Source organism: Danaus plexippus, chromosome Z (genome assembly GCF_018135715.1).
Source record: "Danaus plexippus chromosome Z, MEX_DaPlex, whole genome shotgun sequence".
NCBI classification, from domain to species: domain Eukaryota; kingdom Metazoa; phylum Arthropoda; class Insecta; order Lepidoptera; family Nymphalidae; genus Danaus; species Danaus plexippus.
This window is the reverse complement of record NC_083559.1, coordinates 9,074,373-9,095,826: the sequence shown is the minus strand read 5'-3', so window position 1 is coordinate 9,095,826 and position 21,454 is coordinate 9,074,373. Positions and strand designations below refer to the sequence as shown.

At 29.0% G+C, this 21,454-nt stretch overlaps 3 protein-coding genes across 3 annotated transcripts in view; 1 reads left to right on the top strand and 2 right to left on the bottom strand.

Annotated features, from left to right (window-relative positions):
- The window catches only part of LOC116777708 (gamma-aminobutyric acid receptor subunit beta-like), a 29,994-nt gene extending 24,048 nt beyond the window's left edge, over positions 1-5,946 (top strand). The window contains exons 3-10 of the mRNA XM_032671393.2: positions 671-738; positions 2,246-2,472; positions 2,564-2,646; positions 2,972-3,109; positions 3,297-3,581; positions 3,816-4,012; positions 4,083-4,283; positions 4,460-5,946. Coding sequence (XP_032527284.2) covers positions 671-738; positions 2,246-2,472; positions 2,564-2,646; positions 2,972-3,109; positions 3,297-3,581; positions 3,816-4,012; positions 4,083-4,283; positions 4,460-4,624 — 1,364 coding nt within the window. The 3' untranslated portion in view covers positions 4,625-5,946. The remainder of the gene's footprint in view (positions 1-670; positions 739-2,245; positions 2,473-2,563; positions 2,647-2,971; positions 3,110-3,296; positions 3,582-3,815; positions 4,013-4,082; positions 4,284-4,459) is intronic.
- Positions 1-11,454, bottom strand: part of LOC116777707 (glycerol kinase) — a 160,495-nt gene extending 149,041 nt beyond the window's left edge. The window contains exon 1 of the mRNA XM_061526035.1: positions 11,273-11,454. The gene's annotated coding sequence lies outside the window, so the exon portion shown is untranslated. The remainder of the gene's footprint in view (positions 1-11,272) is intronic.
- Positions 11,455-12,024: 570 nt separating this feature from the next.
- On the bottom strand, positions 12,025-17,058 carry LOC116777881 (JNK-interacting protein 1). The gene is made up of 8 exons (XM_032671655.2): positions 16,906-17,058; positions 16,587-16,807; positions 15,437-15,688; positions 14,966-15,166; positions 14,773-14,890; positions 14,468-14,630; positions 14,186-14,367; positions 12,025-13,870 (listed from the first exon to the last, which is right to left on the bottom strand). Exons 1-8 carry the CDS (start codon positions 16,986-16,988, stop codon positions 13,798-13,800), a joined length of 1,293 nt encoding a protein of 430 aa, XP_032527546.1. The 5' UTR covers positions 16,989-17,058; the 3' UTR covers positions 12,025-13,797.
- Between the last annotated feature and the right edge of the window lie 4,396 nt (positions 17,059-21,454).

Genomic DNA, 21,454 nt, shown 5'->3' with positions numbered 1-21,454 from the left:
ATTTTATAAGTATAGTTTTGTTCAATAAATTATAAGAAATATATACATTAAAAATCTACTTTGTCAAGTGTATAACTATCCATGTAAAATTTGTATGGCCAGAAATTAATATTACATTAAGATTTATATTCATAGTTGAACTTAAAGAAATGTCTGTTATTTTATGTGTTATTTATAGAGATTTTGAGAGGTTTTTTATTACAATAAAATATTTTTCAAAAAGTTTGTTTTGCTATACCGTTGCTGTGCCTTATATTATTGCTGTTTAGAGGCGAATTTAAATATCGTTTTAAACGAAAATTATTTTAATACGTTTAAATATTAGCAAACCTAAAATCCACTACATCTAAAAAACTTCTGTTTAAAAAAATGTTTAGTGATAGTATTCATATTCTTACATTGATTTTATAATATACAAAAAGTTTCAAATAGAAACAATTTATAGGTCAACTTAATGAAATATCACGAGCCACGATATCGCAAAATTGTATTGGTTATATTAATAACAATGTATATTTTTAGTTGGCTCTTACTAACTCTGTAAGATTACACTTTAGAACTATTTTTAGAAATGTTGAAGATTCTGTAAATCTAACAATTATATAAGAATTCTATAATTATGCTAAATGGACTTAGTTGGTATTTAGATGTAAAACGTAAACAATTTCAGGACCGCCTGTGGATGTGGGAGTCACGATGTACGTGCTGTCAATCAGCTCCTTATCTGAAGTTAAAATGGTATTTAAGAATGTATTTTAAGTAGATTGTATTTAAAAATGCATTTATAGTCAAGGATGGTAGGTTTGCCCTTACTCGATCTCTTTAATATTTTTTTAAGTAATCGATCGAGCTTAGGGATATGTCAACCTCTGATTTGGTTTTCACTGCGCCCATGGCGCTAATCTCACAACTATTCGGCTTGATTGCAGGACCACCAGTGGAAGTGGGCGTCACCATGTATGTGCTCTCAATCAGCTCCGTCTCCGAAGTGCTCATGGTACTCGTCCCTGTCAGCCTACGCTTGACTCGGTCGTTCTGGCCGCGGCCGGCGCGACCGAGCAGCCCCAGATACGAGGCTGCGAGCATGCCGGCGTTTTGGAGCCGACTGTCGGGAGGGCTCGCTCACTGAAAATTTCGTACTATTTCTTTAACTTCGATTTTTCTCAGAATAGAGCATTAAATTATATGTGATTGTCAGTGACGCGCCCATCCGATGTCGTAAAGACATACTAAATTGTTCTCTGCTATTCAGCGTTCCTTCCAGCAAAACACTGTCGTAAATTTGCTCCATTGTTGTTTTTATTTTTGAAGCTTTTTATGTTCTTGAGTAGGTATCTGTTGTGACTGTCGGTTTCTTACTATTGTTTCCCAAACTAGCGTTTAAACTCTTCGAACTGGCCACTCGCAATTTTCTTACTTTTTAGTAGTCTTGCTATGAATGTGTTTCAATGTGTGTTTACTGTCCAATGAGTTCCAATTGGACAAAGGAACTTGATATTCGTTTTGTTTTTTTATTACTTTATGTATACATATATATAAAAGAAATATATATTTTTAACAAAGTTAACGTTCAATTAGGAACAAAAATTTAAAGAAAAAAGTGGTTTACAAAATAATCGCGGTTTTTTAATTTTCCAACATACCCTTGATATGGTATCGTTTCAAAAAGCAATTGAGACCAGGGCATATGACCCCAAGTGGAAACCAAATCAAGGGACTCCCTAAAGCCATTTTACAACGTAACCAACTGGTGTATATGTATATAGGACTTAATATATTTTATTTAATATGAACAATATATTAATTCCTATATATTTTTAAGTGCACGAAATATGGAAAGTAATTAGTTGTGTGTGTGTGTAATATTAAATAAGAAAATAAAGTCCATTACGGGTACTTTGCACAAAAAGGCAAACCTATAAATGTTACACTGATAGCCTTTGACAAAAATATTTTTTAATTAAAAATATATATTATTTGTTGTATTTTTTTATGTAGCAGTATGTAAAGGCTTTTTTATAACTTAATTCGATTATCAAGTGGTAGTTTACTAATAATTCGTGTTCAGATTATGAGTTCATAAATTTAAACAGTAATTTTTGCTATTATTTCAGTTTGAAAGTAATATAAATAGTTTTAATCAACTGCAAATAAATTTTAATCAACTGCAAATAACATCTGAATAACATGAATTATTATGTAGATTGAAATAATGTCAAATGTTAAAATTTTTCTGTGATTTCAGGATTTTACCTTGGATTTCTACTTTAGACAATTTTGGACAGATCCAAGACTTGCTTATAAAAAGCGGCCTGGTGTCGAGACTCTATCGGTTGGATCTGAATTTATTCGAAATATATGGGTACCTGATACGTTCTTTGTAAATGAAAAGCAATCGTACTTTCACATAGCCACCACTAGCAATGAATTTATTCGTATTCATCACTCTGGATCTATCACACGGAGCATAAGGTTCGATACATCAAAAAATTTTATTTTATTTTAATATATATATATATATATTTAATTTTCTCCTCCTTGACTATTTCAACCAATATTACAGGTTGACAATAACGGCTTCTTGTCCTATGGATTTGCAATACTTCCCTATGGATCGGCAGCTCTGTAATATTGAGATTGAAAGCTGTAAGTTCTTGGTCGCATAATAAATTTCAATTTACTAGTTTCAAAATTAATTTTGATTCTATTCCTTTTGTACTGTTGTACTCTGCTTTATAATATGATTTATTAATCTCCATGGATACTGAGAATGATAAAACTATGCTAATTCGCAATCCATAGTGCTTCCATTTGGTAGACCAAAAATTAAGCCAAATGCTGAACACGACGCTGTTAGTCTTTGCGTCGTCATCCACTTAAGCCTTTGTAGTTAAAACAATCATCCATTTGATTTTGATAGCCCAGTGCAATGGGTGTTTATTTTATCGTTCCATATATCTGCATGGTACAGTCGGCTACACGATGCGGGACATCCGATATAAGTGGAATGAAGGCCCCAATTCTGTTGGTGTGTCGAGCGAAGTGTCGCTACCGCAGTTCAAGGTGCTTGGCCATCGTCAACGAGCTATGGAAATATCACTTACAACAGGTATTTTATGCTATCATTTAGCGATGTATGTTTTTTTTCCTTTATTCCATTTTATGCACGCATATGATAAATTTTTGCGAACCTACTTACAAGGCTATTTTCGTCCCAAAACTTTTATGATAATATATTCATTTAATTTATTAACTTTAGGACGCAATTTTGACTAATTGCATTAATTTTATTTCAGGAAATTATTCGCGTTTGGCTTGTGAAATTCAGTTTGTGCGTTCGATGGGTTACTACTTAATCCAAATTTATATTCCCTCTGGATTGATTGTTATCATATCATGGGTGTCTTTTTGGCTGAACCGGAATGCAACTCCAGCTAGAGTATCTCTTGGTGTCACTACTGTGTTGACTATGACTACTCTTATGTCTTCAACGAATGCTGCGCTACCAAAAATCTCATACGTCAAATCTATAGATGTATATTTGGGCACCTGTTTCGTGATGGTCTTCGCCAGTTTACTAGGTAACAAAAGATATCCAAAGTTATTATAAATATAAAATTGTATAAACGACCGCTTGTCTTACTTATACCAAAAACAATTTTGTATGTTTATGATATAATTTGTGTTACTATTATAAATTGTTTTGTGTATTTGCATTGCGTTTTAATAATTATAGTTTTAAGCTATTTTAGAATTAAGAGTTTGCTATGCGCTATTTTAAAATATCACATCACATTGGTTTAATTTGGTTTCAGAGTATGCAACCGTCGGCTACATGGCGAAAAGAATTCAAATGAGGAAACAACGATTTACTGCTGTTCAAAAGATGGCTGCTGAGAAAAAAATGCAGATTGATGGGGCTCCTGGACCTTCCGAAATACCTCGACAAGAGCCTCTGCCACCACCAAGGACGAGCACTCTAGGCAGACCCGCTCCACCAAGCCGTTCTTCGGTGGGCACTAATTTCAGAAGAAATTATATAGATTTGTTTAATAAAGTGATTCAAATTATTTCTGATTTAGTCCTATAATCCTCATACACAGGAAGTGCGATTCAAGATTCATGACGGAAAATACTCTAGGAGTAGCACTTTGGATAGTGCTCTCAATGGCGGTCGAGGGGGACCGTCATCAGCTCCAATTCCTGTCCCCGTTCCGGTTCCGGTTGCAGTACCAGGTCCTGAGGAAGAAGCAGTGGCTCCACATCTGATTCAGGCATCAAAGGTTGGTTTGCATGATTGACACGTACGAATTACTTTGCGAATGTTCATTTGGTATGCGGTAAGCGACTTTTGTATTAAACTTATCGTCCTTATATATGTATATTTTGCGAATTCCGATTTGTAGACCTGAGTATATCATTCCATTTAGATATACCACATAGATATTAAATGTTACAGAGCATCAATAAACTACTCGGCGCTACTCCATCGGACATCGACAAGTATTCACGCATTGTTTTCCCCGTTTGCTTCGTCTGCTTTAACTTGATGTACTGGATTATCTACCTTCATGTATCTGATGTGGTTGCTGATGATCTTGTATTACTTGGAGAAGAAAACTAAAGGAAATTATTTTCATGTAAAAAGATATACCTTATCCTTTGACTGCTAATTGTACTAATTAACACAATCATGTCCTTTTTAAACTTAAATCTTACTGTTTGCAACAGTCCCTGCATCTAAAAATAAGGGACATTAAAAATATAAAAAAAACTATATTACTAAATGGCACTGATGAAACAGTGATAATAGTCAAATGTAAATCAATTTGTCTATAATAAAATTAGTAATAAAGTTAGCTCTTACAGTATTAGTTCAGAAACCTAACACGAGAGTACCTTATGTACTCATTTATATCTAAGCACGTGTAGAAACCATAGAATTTCCGGTAGAACTAGACAAAAATTATAATAAACATAATATCACACATGATTTCATTTCTTGTACTTATTAAGGCAAAGACTTTATTAAAGTAATTATATTCTAAACTTAACTTTTGATGGTAGCCATCTATTTAGGAAAAATTTAGTTGTTATACCAAAGAGTTTTAGTATTAAAAGAGTATTGATATATACATAAATTATAATTTTAAATTCTTAGGTAGATATACGTTTTTAATAGTCTTTACGTGAGCTGCTCAAATGGTAAATAACTTGTATCGTATTAGGCGCAAAACACTTAAAACACATTCGACAAAGTGCCTGTTGCTAAGATACCTGGCTGTGGTCATGGGATTAAGCAAATCAGGCGCTCTATGTCAGAAGATGTTATTATCTAGAATAAGGGTAAATTTAAAACTAAAACAAACTTATCTTAAAATATCTACCTTTAGCCCCAGCAAAAGGATCAAGTCTGTGAGAACGCGGTCTCAAGAATGCAATACGACTTAAAAGGCGTGCGAGCAATAGGTATTTTCTAAACAGCCGCAATATCTTAATTATGTATAGTATTTAAAATATAATAACTATGAAGGACTGTAGATAATATAGGCAAATGGACCTTAATATAAAGTGTAAATATTATACATATATTTATATGAATAGATCATTATAATCAGGTCCTAGATGATAAATAATATGTTTATTATCAACTCAATTTATCTTATACACAAAAATACACATTCAATATTTAAAGCAGTGCACGGGACACTTTTTCTACATTTATAGTTAAGCATATATAGTTGTCTCACCCCTACTTTATTGATTGTTGATGCATTTTACCCAAGTCATTTACTCAACAGTCTGGAGTCATAATAGGGATCCCTTGAGTGTTTGGTTTTGAAAGATTAATATATATATTATAATGCCTAACCATTTCATTTTTTTTACATTTAATCTCGTCATGTCTGTAAAAATCTGTTGGCAAGTCATATCCAAAAATCATTTTTGGATATTATATTAACCTAATTAAATCGTTATCAATTTGTAAATACGGTTATTAACTGTTCCTTTTTTAATATTAATAGTTTCTATTCTGTAAAAGCTGTAGAAATGTTTAATGTTCTTGGTATAAATGAAATAATATTAACAAATGTAGTTATTTAAACAATCGATATTCGTTTCATAATTTTTTTTTTTTTTTATAAAAGTTTTAGTAAGCCACCCTAACAACTGTGGTTTCTAAAATGTCGAATACTTGTACTGTCTCATATTTTAATAATAGAAATCACGCGTTATCTAAGCTAACTTTTTTTAACTACTAAGAGAAACAACACTCAAAAAAGTAAGCTAATTTTAACCACAAAAACACAATAAAAAATAAGTTTTTTGTTCTGAATTAGGTCACTTAATATTTCAGAGCACAATCTATAATCCGTAAAGCATTAATAGACCTCTGATTATGACGGTTTAATTGTTTTATTAAAATTCGTGATACATACATAAAAACATGTATAATGTATAATATATATATATAGATATGTATGTATATATAAACTACCAAAAAACACAACTATTACAAATTAGATATTAACAGAAAAATCATGAAATTATCACAAATAGTGCTGTGAAATGTATCGATTGGTTAAAGGAGTTTAGAGTTTAGATTTAAAAAATTACATTATAGAAAGAGTATTGTTATGAAATGACTTCTTGTTATGTCTATTGTTCGTATATTTGAAAACCTCGTTTAATTTTATAATATTATTTAATGTTAGTCTTTTATTTTATTGTGATTAAACATGTATTTGTATATTGATGTTACATTGCCTCTTGTAATATTATTTCATATTTAAAGACTGATTTTATTATTTATAAAATTAATAATCGTTTTATAATACATATATTGTTTAGTTCTGTGAATATTCAAATTTAGTATTGACATTGCATCTACACTTTTTCTACGTGCGTTTGGACTGGTATTTTCTATTTCGTATAAAGAATTAAAAATTAATGAAATAGAACGAAACCATACAAATTCAAATCAAATTATAAAACAAAACGTTATAAACGTCCCTGAGGTTTATACCAGACTATACCACATTTGAATGGAGTAAAAATCACAAAATTAAAACAAAACATTACTATATGTCTTATAAGTTATAAAAATATAGTAAAGAAATTCTAATAGTGTTTTCCCATAAATTGTTAAATTAATTATGTATGTTATGTTTGTGACACGAATGATATATTTAATACAATGTTATACTGTTAAAATGAATCAGGTTGCAAATTGATTTTCATGTATAACATTATTGCACTTAGTAAGTATTAGGCGTTAAGTAGTTAGATGTAGATTTGCAAGAGAGGGAACGGGCTATGCACGTTAAAATTGGTAAATTTATATATATATTTATTATGTAATTAAAAATAAAGTGCATTTAAACAAATGTTATCAAAATTTTATTAATAATATGTTTTCTTGAGATAATATATGGCTTCCAAATAAATAACACTTTGTAAAAATACTGGTAGCCATCAAACGTGCAGTGTCCGTAAACCTTAATTGCGTAACCAAATTCTAAATCACACTTAATAAATTTAGCGTAATTTAATCTATATATTGTGAACTAAAATTAATATTACAAAAAAAATATATTATTTACTACTTAGATATCTGATCAGATGCAATTATTATATTTTATCAATATCATGTTTGTAAAGGTTTGTATTTAGAACGTTGAAAAGGTCCGAACAGTAATCATTCCCCTCTTCTGGCTGGTTTCGTTGGTTTGGATAATTTTAAAAGTATAATTAATTCTGTCCTACGTCTTTCCTTGTTTATTTATTCAACAAATAGTGTTTTGAAAGTCAGTTGATTAGTTTATTTATAGACAGGCTTGGTTACCTTTTCGAATAGACATTTCTTTAGTGAATTAAGGGGAAAGTAAGTTGCATACACGTGGCAGGTGTGATTCTAATTAACAGACTAACACAGCCCGGTTTCTCAAATTGTTAAACCTTAAAAATTAATTCTTTTTCGCGGCATATGTTCTTATTTAAAATTAAACTGCTTTTGTTTCATCATAACCATTTCATATTGATGCAATATGATCTTAAGTATATACGTAAACTAAAAAAGTATTGGTAAAGTTTATTCATTTAGGCATTTAGTTGTCTTTTTCTAGGGAAACTGGGTACTAATTATCGAGTATACAATGCCGGTTTTAAATTATTTTAATATCTTTTGTTTCAATAAGCAACATCAATCACATTTTCCAATGATTTGCTTATTATAAACAAAGCAAACAGCACTTGATCTCCATCAGAACAAAAACTAACCTTATTGAAAAATATTATTATTTCAAATATTCACAAACGTTACTATTTGTTTGTCTGAAAAAATAAATAATAGTTTTACATAAATTTACTTTTATAATATGTAAAACTAATGCTTAAAGTTTTTCTAGTGCCAAATTTTAACATAGTTTAGTAGGATTGAAATATATGTTTTTAAAAAAATATTTAAAAAAATATGTTTATTGCTATGAAATTAGTAAATATTAATTCTCTATTTTGTGTTTGAAACAAAAGTTATGATTTATTATAATGAAAATTAATTACTAATCTCCAGACCCCGATTTTCTATTTCGAATACTTTTTATTACAAGGATAGATATTATATTTTTATATAAACTCTGTCCCTTTCTGTTTTTTTACTTGAGCAGAATTGTTATGTTAGTATTTTTTTCATGTGAAATAAACATTTTTTTTTATTTAAAAACTCCGATAGAAATATCAAATTGTTACAAATATTCACTGAAATAATATTTAGCAAGGATATTGAACTACGAATTTTTGTGAACGAATTCTCTGATTACCCGGACCCAAAGCTAAAATTGCCTTCACATAACAGCTTACTCTACACACGTGTAATATTAACAAAATAAATTCAAAACGTTCTAACATTGTATGATAATAAAACTTGTACCCGAATTTTTAAATTTATCTAGTCTATTAAAATTTTGTTATGGCTATTACAAAACTTTAGTGATGATTATGTTATAAATATTTTTTTATTAATGTTACAATAAATCATTGTTAACAATTAATTATTACGATCGTATCGTGCTGTTTGCCTATTATTGATTTTGGGTCTTGCTTCTGAATTTCCTTTAGATTTCGTGACAGCCTGTATTGTTTTAATGTTAATCACGAAATATTTATCGTATATTTTGCTAACGATTTCGTGTTGTACATCTATATAATAATTTTATCATTACTCCTTTTTTGCATTCCAGGTTTCTAATTTGAAAGATTTGTCCATCTGAATTATAACTTAAGACTAATAAAATATTGTTTACCTAAATATGTTAGTAAGTTTAGAATAATTTAGTATTATGTTGGATTAAAAAACTTTTTATCAAAGGTTGGCCTACCTTCATTCGCTTCGAAGTCCATAATACGAAATACTTTCATTATAGGCACAATTCTTAAATTAAAATTGATTGACATTCGATCTGTTAAACGATTTGACAATGTTAATGGATACCTAAATTATATGGGTGAAGTTAAGGCTAACTTTTGTCCCTAGTTATTATTATTATTATTTTAACACAGTGATCAATGATGTTGCTCAACTAATTAACTTTAAATCATGTATGTAGAAACCTACAATATTTAGTTCTGTGATCCAATAAAGATATATAATTAAAATGGTTTATTATTATAATATTATAATATTTGCTATTAAAATTATAATTTAAAAGTCGACTTTTACGTGAAGGTAATGTTAATATGATTTTTAATTCACAGCTTAGATTAAGAATATTTATTACTAAATGATGTTGCTATTGGTTTAAGCTCCCTTCTCTCACTTGAGACAAAATCAATGTTCTCATGATAAGTTTTGGTCAAAATTTCGTCACTTTTAATTATTTCCGTGCTTCAGTAATTGTTAAAATATAGTAAGAAACGTAAGCCTTCAATAAAATTGCAATAAATTATCGTATTCTTAACACAATCTGAGTTACTATTTGTCTTTTTACTATAATGATCATTTCATAATGAATCATCCGAAAATATTATTTATTGGTGCTAAATTACTAGCCTGTACATACCAGTCATTGCAACTTGTTTAGGATAATCAAGTATAAAGAAAGTCAGAACAACAAAATATAACAATTTAGTAATTTATACAAACATTTTTTTTCGTAGTATGTATATTTTTATAAGGTTATATAATAATTGCCTGCTCATAAATGCTGCTAATTTATGACAATTAGAGTGGACATTAATAGTATTTTTCTCGAAATATGTTCTGGAGACAAACTAATGTGAACTGTTAATGAATGTGTAGATAATATTTTTCTTCCAACCAGAAGATCGTTGAAATGATCTTTGAATCTGAATAAACAAAAATTCAATAGGTTTTGCTCCATCCAAAAAAAATATTTAAATAATTTATGATTGGTTTGATACAAGATGTAGAATTTAATACATTTTCTATTTCTATTTTTTCTTGAGATGACATGAGTAAAGATATTAAAAATGTAAATATGTCTATAAATAATTATTCATTCTAGTTAAAAAAATTTGAAATTTTTACAGTTATTGGAGTAGAAATAACCTTATTAAACTATAAAATATTTTTTGTAGGTGGCATTGTATTTATAGCACTTTAACCGCCCTCTATTAGTAAGAGCCCCAATTATCAAACCAATGAAGGCAGCGCCATCTGTTAGTTAGTAACAAGGTATATTGAGAATAGTGACCTCTGTTTTAAATTATATCTGTTGGGTATTATTCAAGACCCCCCAGGGTATTCAAGTAACACGTTTTATATTTTTATAAGAGGTGGCGCATTTAAATTATTTCGTTCATTTCATTCCTATACATAAATATAACAACAGATATAATGAATCCAAATTACATAAAAATCACTTATAAGGCAAATGAAACACAAAAATTAAACAATATTTATATTCATAAATATATTGTATGACATTTAGAAGCGTTTTTTTTTTAAACAAAAATTAATAAGAAAATATATTTACATCAATAAGAATTTAAAAATTAAAAAAATATCAACAAAAATGGCGCTATCTCAGAAGAAAATATATGTTATAAAGTTAGCACAACCTAAAAAAAGAAAGGACTTTACAAGATAGTAATTTCTTTCATAAGAGTAGATAAATAGTTCTTATTCAAAAACAAAAAAGCCAACCCATATTGATTTCAGTAAAGAAAGGTTAGACCATTGGTTGAAAAAATTAAATCAAATAAGAAATTCATTCAAACACTCTCATTATGATTTTAAGCTTAAATCACTCACCGTTAGGCACTTTTCACTAATATCCCATTAATGTTATATTGGTCGACCGAACGCAGAGACACTATCTTCATAAATTTCACTAGAAAAAATTAGAACTAAAAGTGACGTATTGAACGTAGAATGCATCGATTTTACAACTTTTAAATGATTTACTATTAATAAATGTGACAATGTACACTGAACAGATGTAATGAAATCTATGTAATGTACTAAATACTTTTTGAAAGCTTATTTTATGTTATTTGTAATTTGATTTAAATATGCAAGGCGAAGAGGAAACGTGCAACTGGTGCCGTAAATCAATAATGTCATCCGGGATGACGCCGTTATGTTGTTTACGTGACAGTTGTACGTCAAGATTGAATATCGAAACGTAGCAGTTATACCGACATGATCAATAGTACTATTTAGAGGTTCTTGTAAAATTTCTTATATGGTGTGATTGTATGATAGAGTGATTCACACAAATTTTTTTCTTTTATATGGTTCCATTGGCCCTTTAGCAATATACTTATAGTAAATATATGAAAGAGAATGTACTTTTTATTACAATGTCTTTTATTTTTTATTTTGAAATATATTATCCATTGTAAACATCATCCGATTTTTTTATTCTTTTCCAAAATATGTTAATATGAATGTGTAGCATATACCTAATCGAAATTATTTTTCGTTTTTAAATAAATCTTATTTTTAAAGCATCTTGTTTTTGGTGTGTGATATAAGATTCGGGGATAAATAAATCACTCGCATCAGTCCACATAATATAATTTAATGACTTACGTAGATACGATGTTACAGTTTTGGAAAAATAAATAACATTATATTTATTTTCTTTTTAGTCACAGCATCATCTTTTATTTGATGACTACAATATTTTGATTGAAGTTTTTTGCTTTGGCATATTTACAAATAAATTACATTTATAATGCAGTTTTTTTGGTGAGGTTAGAACAATAAAAGTTGTTTGTTTAAAATAAAACAATTAAAAATTATATTACAAAATCATAAATCAGAATAAAAATAAAAAAAATTATCAGCGAAATTCATCCAAGAATAAGAAATACTTAAAATGTTAGAAATCTACTATAAAATACGGTAGTATTAAATTATTCCCTTTTAAAAAATATGTATCCTCTGAAAATATCAAAACATTTGAAAATTCATTAAAATAAAATGACAATGTTACCTTCAACTACATTATAAATGTAACAAAAATAACAAGTATTTACAATTTTAGTAAAGTTTTGTTAAAGTGAATTGCGTAATGTTGATAATAATTTCTGAATTTTATTCTAAGAACATCACATGACTGTGATACACTATGTATTTAAAAATATTTTTTAGATATTTCTAACATTTTTCTATCAATTCGTAAGTGTATCAGAAACTGTTTATATCACAGTATTTGACTATTTATTTTGCAATCACCTCGTCCGGGAATGTTACATTTACTTATTGTTTAAGTTTACATTTTATTTTCTTATTCTAAATTGATATTTCTGTTCATTGTTGATTTCCCATTTAAATTCATTTCATTATATTTTCAAAATCAACACAGATTTAACATTTATTAATAAAAAAAACTTAAAATAAAATCTAGTTGTCACATTCAGTATATTTTTTTGTAGTTAAATTAATAAATACGATTATCATGTATACAAGGCGCAACACAAGCGAGGCGGTGTTTTTTATTTCGCATAAGGTAAGATGACAAATACACAGTTGCTAGCGCTTACAAGATAATGAGACAATTCTTAACTGATTAACTTTCTTAGTAGCTTTCCAATCGATCTAGCCACGGTTTGCTAAAGCATAAGTTGCTTCTCATTTTTTTATATAAATAATTAATGAATACTGATCGAAATTTTAAACGATATCTGAAAGCAAACCGTTGCATAGAGAGATTAAGTTAATTCTGAATAAAATAGTAGCCAATAAGGTACACTAGTTTAAATAATATGTCAGCCAACTAATCTATTCTTCTATAATGATTGCTGGTATTAAAAGTTTATTTAATGCTCTCACAGCCACTTAGCGAATCTTTTGTTTTTGCGAATGTGATTTTATACACAAATTCTTATTTATACATTTCAAATCTGAATTTCTATGTTGAGAATGCTGGTATGTACACTTGTTATCTAGAAAATGTATTAAATGTAAACTGTCAATTCTTCTTAATTATGATTAAATTATTAAAGGTCTTAGAGGAGGAGAGCAAAGGGCTCGCACCTCGAAGCCCTCCATGAATATGTCAGCGACAACGGGGGAAACCTATAAGACCTTTAATATATAAACGGTATGTAGATGACACCTTCACAATATGATTAAATTAGTAATTGAAATCATTTCTAGAGCTACATTTCTATCAAGAACTTGCTATTATAATCATTTAATATGAAAAATAGTAACTGTGATTGTGTGTCTGATTAATTAATTATTTGGAATAATTTAAAGGCTTAAATGTTGCGCTAAGAGTCTGTGAAAATCACATTTAAATACATTACTATCAATTAATTAGAGTTTTACTCTATATAGATGTCTTCGATTGGATATGCAGTTTCTATGAATTTCTGATAAAAACGCTGGAATGCCCGTCTGAAAACAGAAGATATATATAACATAAAGTTATTAATATTTCAAATAAATAAATCATCCACAAATAATAAACATAGGTATTTGTTATGTTTTAAAATTAAATGTGTTTTAAAACTAAAAAATTCCACTATTTTTTTGTTTAATTTCTTATATTTTATGGTAAATAAAAATATATTCAATTAACATTACAGCGAAAACATACCGTAAGGAATAATAGATTTAATTTTTTTATTCATTTTCTCTAGAAAGCATATGTCGGGTTTTTTTTCTGCTTATTATTATAACATTAAAATGCCTATTTAAAGTGTAACTCACCCCACAGCTTCTGCAACTGGTCTAGTAGATTCTGTTCCTCTAAACACGTGGCAAGCAAATCTTTGTAACGTTGGATGCTTTGTGATGAAACCTAAATATCGGTGATCACGAGGATGGAACGCACAAAAAGATACGTTCTTAAGGGAATAAAAGTAATCAATGCAGGGACCACTTCGACTTCTCTGTGAACAAATAGAAAAGTTATAAATGACTTACTTTACTTTTTTTAATCTAGTAGTTTACAGTTTATAGGATAGTTTAATAATAAAAATATGTAATTACATCCGGCTTGGAACGATCGACCATGCGAAGACCCTGATCTGAGACTTCTAAAATACACGCTTGTGCACCTGGATCTCCATTGTTGTCACCGACTATCTTTTTTACTGCTTGGCAAACAACACCAGTACCTTTATGTGCTAATGTTTCCACTGACCCCATGTAACTAAAAAATTCAAAAGTGAATGAATTATTTATAGTTTAATTTCAAGGAATCGAACAGAAATTGATCAGGAGAACTTCATGAAAATTAATGTAAAAAGATGTTAGGTAATCTAAACTTTTATTTAAAATCCCAAATTATTTACCCTAATAAGTATCTTTCCCTCTTGATTTTTGCATTTGCAGGATCGAAATCGTTATAGTCCATATCAACGGCATAAGCAGAGGGAAAAATGCCTTGTTGACCTGTTCGCAAGTTAACTCCTGCAATAAAACATTAGTCGATTTTTACGTCATTTAAAAAAGTTTGGGAATTCCCTCTTATTTTAATTAACCAACCTTCACACCATAAATCCTCAGCTTCTTTCTGTACATATATAGGATCACCTATTTCTACTTCAATTTCATCATGATGCCTAGGATTAAATTTGTGTAAACCTCTGTGCGTCGCTTCTAACATTTCCAGTTGGCTGTGAGGAACGGTTGTCACGTTACCAGAAAAGTTAATTCCGCTGATACTACAACTAGACGTCGGTGACACTGTAATAAAAAAAATAATTATAATGAATTAGTTCCAATCTTATTATCTGTGGTACCAGTTGTAGAAGTTGTATTACTTTTTGTACTACAAAATAGATCGCGATGCTGCTAGCACTAAATAACCAATTATAAGAGATCTTATAACAGCAAGAATAGATGTATTGTGTCAAAAGCATAAGGAAGGTATTGTTCAAGTAGGCATACCTAATTTTAGTTCAAAATAGATGTATTAGATGTAAACTGAGTACAATTATAGTTAGTTACCCTTACCATTTTGTTGTAGCGGAGTAGGAGAAAGACTCTTGGGGCCAGTATCGATCGGTGAATGGGCGGTACTGTGTCCGCTGTCGACATCCCCAAGACTTTGTAATCTTTCGGAGTCTGGACTGGAGTCTTCATCAAGAAGGTATCCACATTTAAGAACTAATAGGGGCCGCCCTTGACACCCTGGTCGTATAATGACTCCAGTTAAGGCTCCTAATTCATCAGCTAACGAAGACGGTTGACTTGAAGACATTAAGGCTGTAGAAAAAAATTGCTGTTATTAATAGTCTGACTAGGACATATCCTGGATATTTTAAGTTATAATTGTTTAACAAATCATATCTTTATATTTTTTTATATTATGAAAATATTGCTGTATTTTAGATTTTTTTTCAAAGTTGTTTAAATATTTACTATGTCAAAAAAAACCTATCTTTTTCTGGTTTTAGTAGCCTACAATATTGATTTATAAATAGAAATTTTTCACATTATATAGTGACGTATTTGTAAATGAGTGATTAAAGGAAAGGTTTATTTACTATAAAACTTATTCCTTGTGAATTGAAGTTAAAAAATATTTATTATCATTATTTTTTTCAATTAAGTAAATGATTATAATAATTTAATTGATATTCTCAAAATAAATTTGGTTACAATGTTTAACAACTATACGAGACATAGACATATTAGAACCAGAACTTAACTATATTTTTTACATGATATTAAATATTATAGGTGTTTTATAAAATTCTAGGTAAATAGATAGTACAAATCTTTCAAAACACATTATTACTTTAATTATATAGATTGTTGGCAATTTATATTTACCTATTTTTATTCAGATTTAAAGAAAATTAATAATAAATAAACGGCAACCATCACTATTCTTGTTACACTAAAATAAGTTCAACCTTCAACCAAAAATTAAGGAGGCCTTAAAAGGTAACAATCGAATTCGCGCTCAGACTTTAATTTGAGAACTAAAGCTTTCTTGTATATAAAGTATGTATGTATTTTCGCTACGCCGTGACAATTAACAAAATGTTAATTTTATACATTCGCAATTAGCACATTGGTCCTAAACATTCGCGTCCAATAAGGATAAGTTTAACAATTTACATTTATATCAATATTTTAATTATGGGATCATACTTACATTTTCTGGTTTTGGGTATTTCAGGCAATTTTCTTCTCCTTCGTTCCCCATTCGCGAACTGATGGTGTGGGCTACGTTGTGCGTCTGTTATATCCGTTTGATTAATAGGAGATACATCTGTTTGTGTATTTGCTGTTTCAGTGTCCGCATTTTCTTCTTCTTGAGAGGCCTCACTCTTGGAGGAAGGCGATTCATCTTCCAAACCAACATTCGGGACTAACCTGCATTGAAAACACACTGTCATAGTACTTCTCACTTCTATAGATTACACCCTATTCTGGACTCTGAACTGAATAAATTGAAATATAAAATAACTTACGAATAAAAAGGCGTAGGTGCCTTTATATGTTGTGGTAGTTTATCGAATACTCGACGAAATTCTTCAAATTCGCTGTCCGCCATGTCGATGCACCTGATATTCGGATAAAAGGAGGCATGCGCCCTAATTCGACGAGAAGTTTATCGACCGTAAGTCAGAATAATAATGAACACAAAGCGTACTGCGCATGCTCGTAGCCATTGCGTGCGCATCAACCCCTAGACTTTAAGCCTCACCCCATTGCTATGAGCGCATCTTGTGTCAGGTTGAGGTTATGAATCAGCGGGAAAACCTCAGAATTTAAATTCAAATTTCACTATATATTCTCATTTATGACACTAAATAAAATTCAGTTGTAGTTCTGAAATTATATATATTCCAGCCTCTATATGTTACAATTATATGAACGAATTAAACTTTAACAGTTTCGTAGTAACTTAAAAAAAAATATTACAACGCTTAAATAAAAGCCGAGGCAACAATCTCTTACGGATTTAGTGAATTATTTTACTTAATATGTATTTATTTACGTTAGAATTAAACGTAAATAAATAATGAAATTTTTCTTAAAATTCTATGTAACATATACGATATTAATCAGTAAGATGACTATAAAATTAAATTAAGTATTTTATTATTGTGAAAGAATAATAATTCAAGCAATACTAATAAAGGCAAAAAATATATATTGGTACATGTTATGAAGGAATGAAAAACATATATTGAAATCTTCGAGTGAATTATATTTTACCCTTCTTTTAGCAAAAACTTTTATTACTATTGGATTCATAGATGAAATTGTAAACGATCTCAATGTTTTAAGTTAAGAATGGAATTACCTACGATGGGCGACTTATAAGTTAGACATTATATCAAGCGCATTTGTGGCCTGCAGTATTGGTTTTGTTTTTACGCGTTGTTTTGAGATGTTAGTGGTACAACAATCGATATCGGGACATTTATCTTCAACAGTTGCTAAACCTCATCAATCAAGCATTTAATTAGATATCTAAAGATAGGATAACGGGTAGGACCCTGCTAATATTGGCAGCTGCATTAGTTAATTTGTCTCCATACAATTCGCGTTAGTTTCATTCATAGTATGGGCTCGCAGCCATCTGGCTAAATATCTATTTGGCTTCTCATGATATAATATTTGTTTTGCTCCTCACAAATATATTATTGTAAAATATTTCATAGAATCCTATAAATGTGTAATACGCCCAACAAAAAGTATAAACTTTGTAAGTACTGATAAATTTAAAAAATATTTTATTCCAAGATCTTTTATCTTCATAATATAAATAAATATAAAAATACGATAGTGTTTGGTGAGTTTGAGTAATAATCAATAATTTAAGAGTAACTGAAAGCTTTAAAGTCGAATAGAATTCAATAAAATAAAAATAAAACTGTTAAATACAAACTTTTATTCAATTATGATGTGGTTGTTAAGCATGAAATAATCTTTTAAACTGTTAAAAACCTATCTTACTAATATGGTAAACTATAATGAAATATCATAAAGAAAATGTGTAATCTCATCTGTATTAATAACATATATTTTACCTCAAATATCAATATTGCAAATGATCTCTCCGGGATTCCATAACATGGGAATCGATGCCTGTTTTAGTGTTTTGATAATTAATAAAGCAGTTTTATCAATACGATATTTATATTTGATATATTTCAAAAGGGTATATAGGTATATTTAAAATAATTTTATTTTTAATCATCAAAAGCTCCCAACGGTAAAACGTTATTAGTAATACACAAGGATTTGAGCGAATTGGGCTATGTATATTAACCGTCTAATAATATTGCACACATTTAAATGTAAGTTAACAAACAAAAAATCATAGAACTTGTAGATTTCAAACTTTTGAATAAAATAAATTATTTTACATTTAAAATTCTTCTTTCTGGATGTTAGGCTACGTTATGAATGTATGTAAGAATCGATCTTTAGAATCAACGTTCAAAAGCGCAGTACTATGCCTAGATTCAGATCGCAGCAGACGATTTATGTCTTGTATCAAGTTAAATATTATCAAAGAATTATTTATCTACTAAAAAATCAATCTTCGTTATATAAAAACATGTCTGTTATTTTCATTTTACCTAAAATAATTCTTTATCGTGCGTTGATTGTATGTAAATTTGTACATGCAAGCAACGCGTTTACAAGTTTCACAAAAGATATTGACGTATGCCTAGCTATGTTTATGTAAAAGCAATTCATTTATATATATAGATATATATATATACCAGTAAAGTCATAAATATAATATAAAGACAAATGTCAGACAGGGCTGTGACGCAACTCAGTCGGTCATCAATAGTATAGAAAATAAAAAAAATCTATTTGCTTTATACTTTATCCCCCCGAGATGTTGCGGCGCACGCACAGAGTGTTTTGTCAACACTCGAACTTTCGTTCCTGAGATAAATTATTATTATCATAATGTCTTACAAAGTTAATGGTTTAATCAGATACGAGGTTGAGTAAATATATCGTAGGCTTGAAATAACCAAAGGAAATTCTTTTCGAGTATCACCGCTTTCTCATATGTATATGTTTTTTATTTTATGCCCATATATAAAAATAACATCAACACTTACATGAAATCTTGTACATAAATTTGGAAGAAACAAGTTATACATAAAATAAACAAACGTGCGAGATTAATATATTGAATATTTTAAGTAATTACAAGTTTTTTTATAAAGACCTAATTTTGTTGATAAATAATAATCAGTGTTGAATCACTTCAATCACAGAAAGTCGCTCTCCCCGAGGAAATTGATTTAAAAGCTTCTCTTTTCAATGGCGAATCGTAAATGTATACACCGTTTTAACTTCGTTAAAGTATAAAACAAATAACACGAACAATTCCGTAGTGATCTTATACAATCGACAATTTATTATCAGCATGTTTTAACAGCAATAATATGCTATTTTCTTAGATGAAACTTTGCAACTTAATTTTGAACCAGATGTTCAAAACCAATTGAGGTGAAATATTGTATACATCTAAATATATAAAAAGTTTAGTGAAACTACGACGACCATGACGTCACAAGTTTAAACATGTATGCAGTATCGAATCGAGGCTTGTCTCGATAAAGAATGCATTTTTAAATTGTGACACAATTCTTAATCCATCGTAGCAGAAAATCTAAAACGGTGATCTAGTTATTTTTAATACATTTCTACAACATAGGTTTGATACAAAGCCGTTGCGAAAATTTACCAAAACTAACCTGTTGAAAATTTGAAAATTTTAACTATTTTCTTACTTTTGAAGAAAAACAAATAAACAAATATCATAATCCAAGTATGTTAATCTTAAAGTTTTGATTGACATATTGACAATGACAAAATATGTTCAAATTTACAGCTTTATTCTAACGCGTTTATTTTTTTAAAAAAGGTTCATTTTTAATTATTTTGCTTCTTAAATGTATAATATTTAAAGGTTACCAGATTTATTATATGTCTTTTAAAAACTTATAATAGTTATATGTAAATAATTATATGTTATTTATACATAAATAAATATTGTAATACCAAAAAACTTATATTTATGAAATCTAGGATTACAATTCCTTTGCTTATATATTAGACATATTTTATAAAATAATATCAAATATATTTACATTATATGTATAAAAACTATAGACATGTATATTTCTTATAAAATTTTAGAAATGTCACTTGTTTAACAATTTCGTAAGTCTGTCTTGACGTAGCACTATCTCAGTTCATGCCTCGTTAATTTATGATTCATATGTCTTGTACAATAGGTATAAGATGATACATAGTTTTACTTGAAATGTAATTTACAAACTTCATTATTAATTATATATTAAATTAAAGAAAGTTCCCCTTTTTTATTACTCTTATTTATTCCTCGATTTTATTACAGATGTGATAAAAAAACCTTTTATCTTGTATTATTTTAAGTAAGTTTCTACTAATTGTTCTTGTTTCCTGTTGTAGTTAGTAAACAGTTAAATGCAATATAATGTAGTTATCTTTAGGTATAACTGAACTAGAAATCAAAGTAAGTAAGGGAGTTGATAACGAATGATAGGGAATGCTCTTTTCGCTAAACAATGGTAATAAATACAGTGACGAGAGTTAAACATCCATAGTGGGTAGAATAGTTGATATATATCTATCTTGGCAGGGTAGGCTAGGTTTAGACTGTTAGCGTTACACCTTTAAGTGCCTTTATTAAAAAGTGTCAATAAAATGTGACTGGAATTTAGGTATTTCTAAGCTTGTTTGTTCATTTTTATTATATCCAGAAATTGTTTGTTGAAATCAGTATTGCAAAATATACATTATTTTTAAAGTTATAGTTAGCTATACACTATGCGTATTACGACAATTTAATATATGAAATCTGAAGTCAACGTTATTCTGTTTTATTTCTTTATAAAAAGTAATTTATAAAGTTTAGATATAATCAAAGTGTGTCCGTGTCTTAACAGAGCGAAAGATTTTCCAAGTTACACTGAACACTTGATTCAGGCAATC

Excerpts from the sequence above, each read along its gene's own strand:
- LOC116777881 (XM_032671655.2), bottom strand. The coding sequence starts at position 16,988 with ATGGCGGACAGCGAATTTGAAGAATTTCGTCGAGTATTCGATAAACTA. Across the intron at positions 16,808-16,905 it reads GCACCTACGCCTTTTTATTC|GTTAGTCCCGAATGTTGGTT; the intron begins GTAAGTTATTTT and ends TTTTCAATGCAG. Across the intron at positions 13,871-14,185 it reads CCAGTTGCAGAAGCTGTGGG|ACGGGCATTCCAGCGTTTTT; the intron begins GTGAGTTACACT and ends TTCTGTTTTCAG.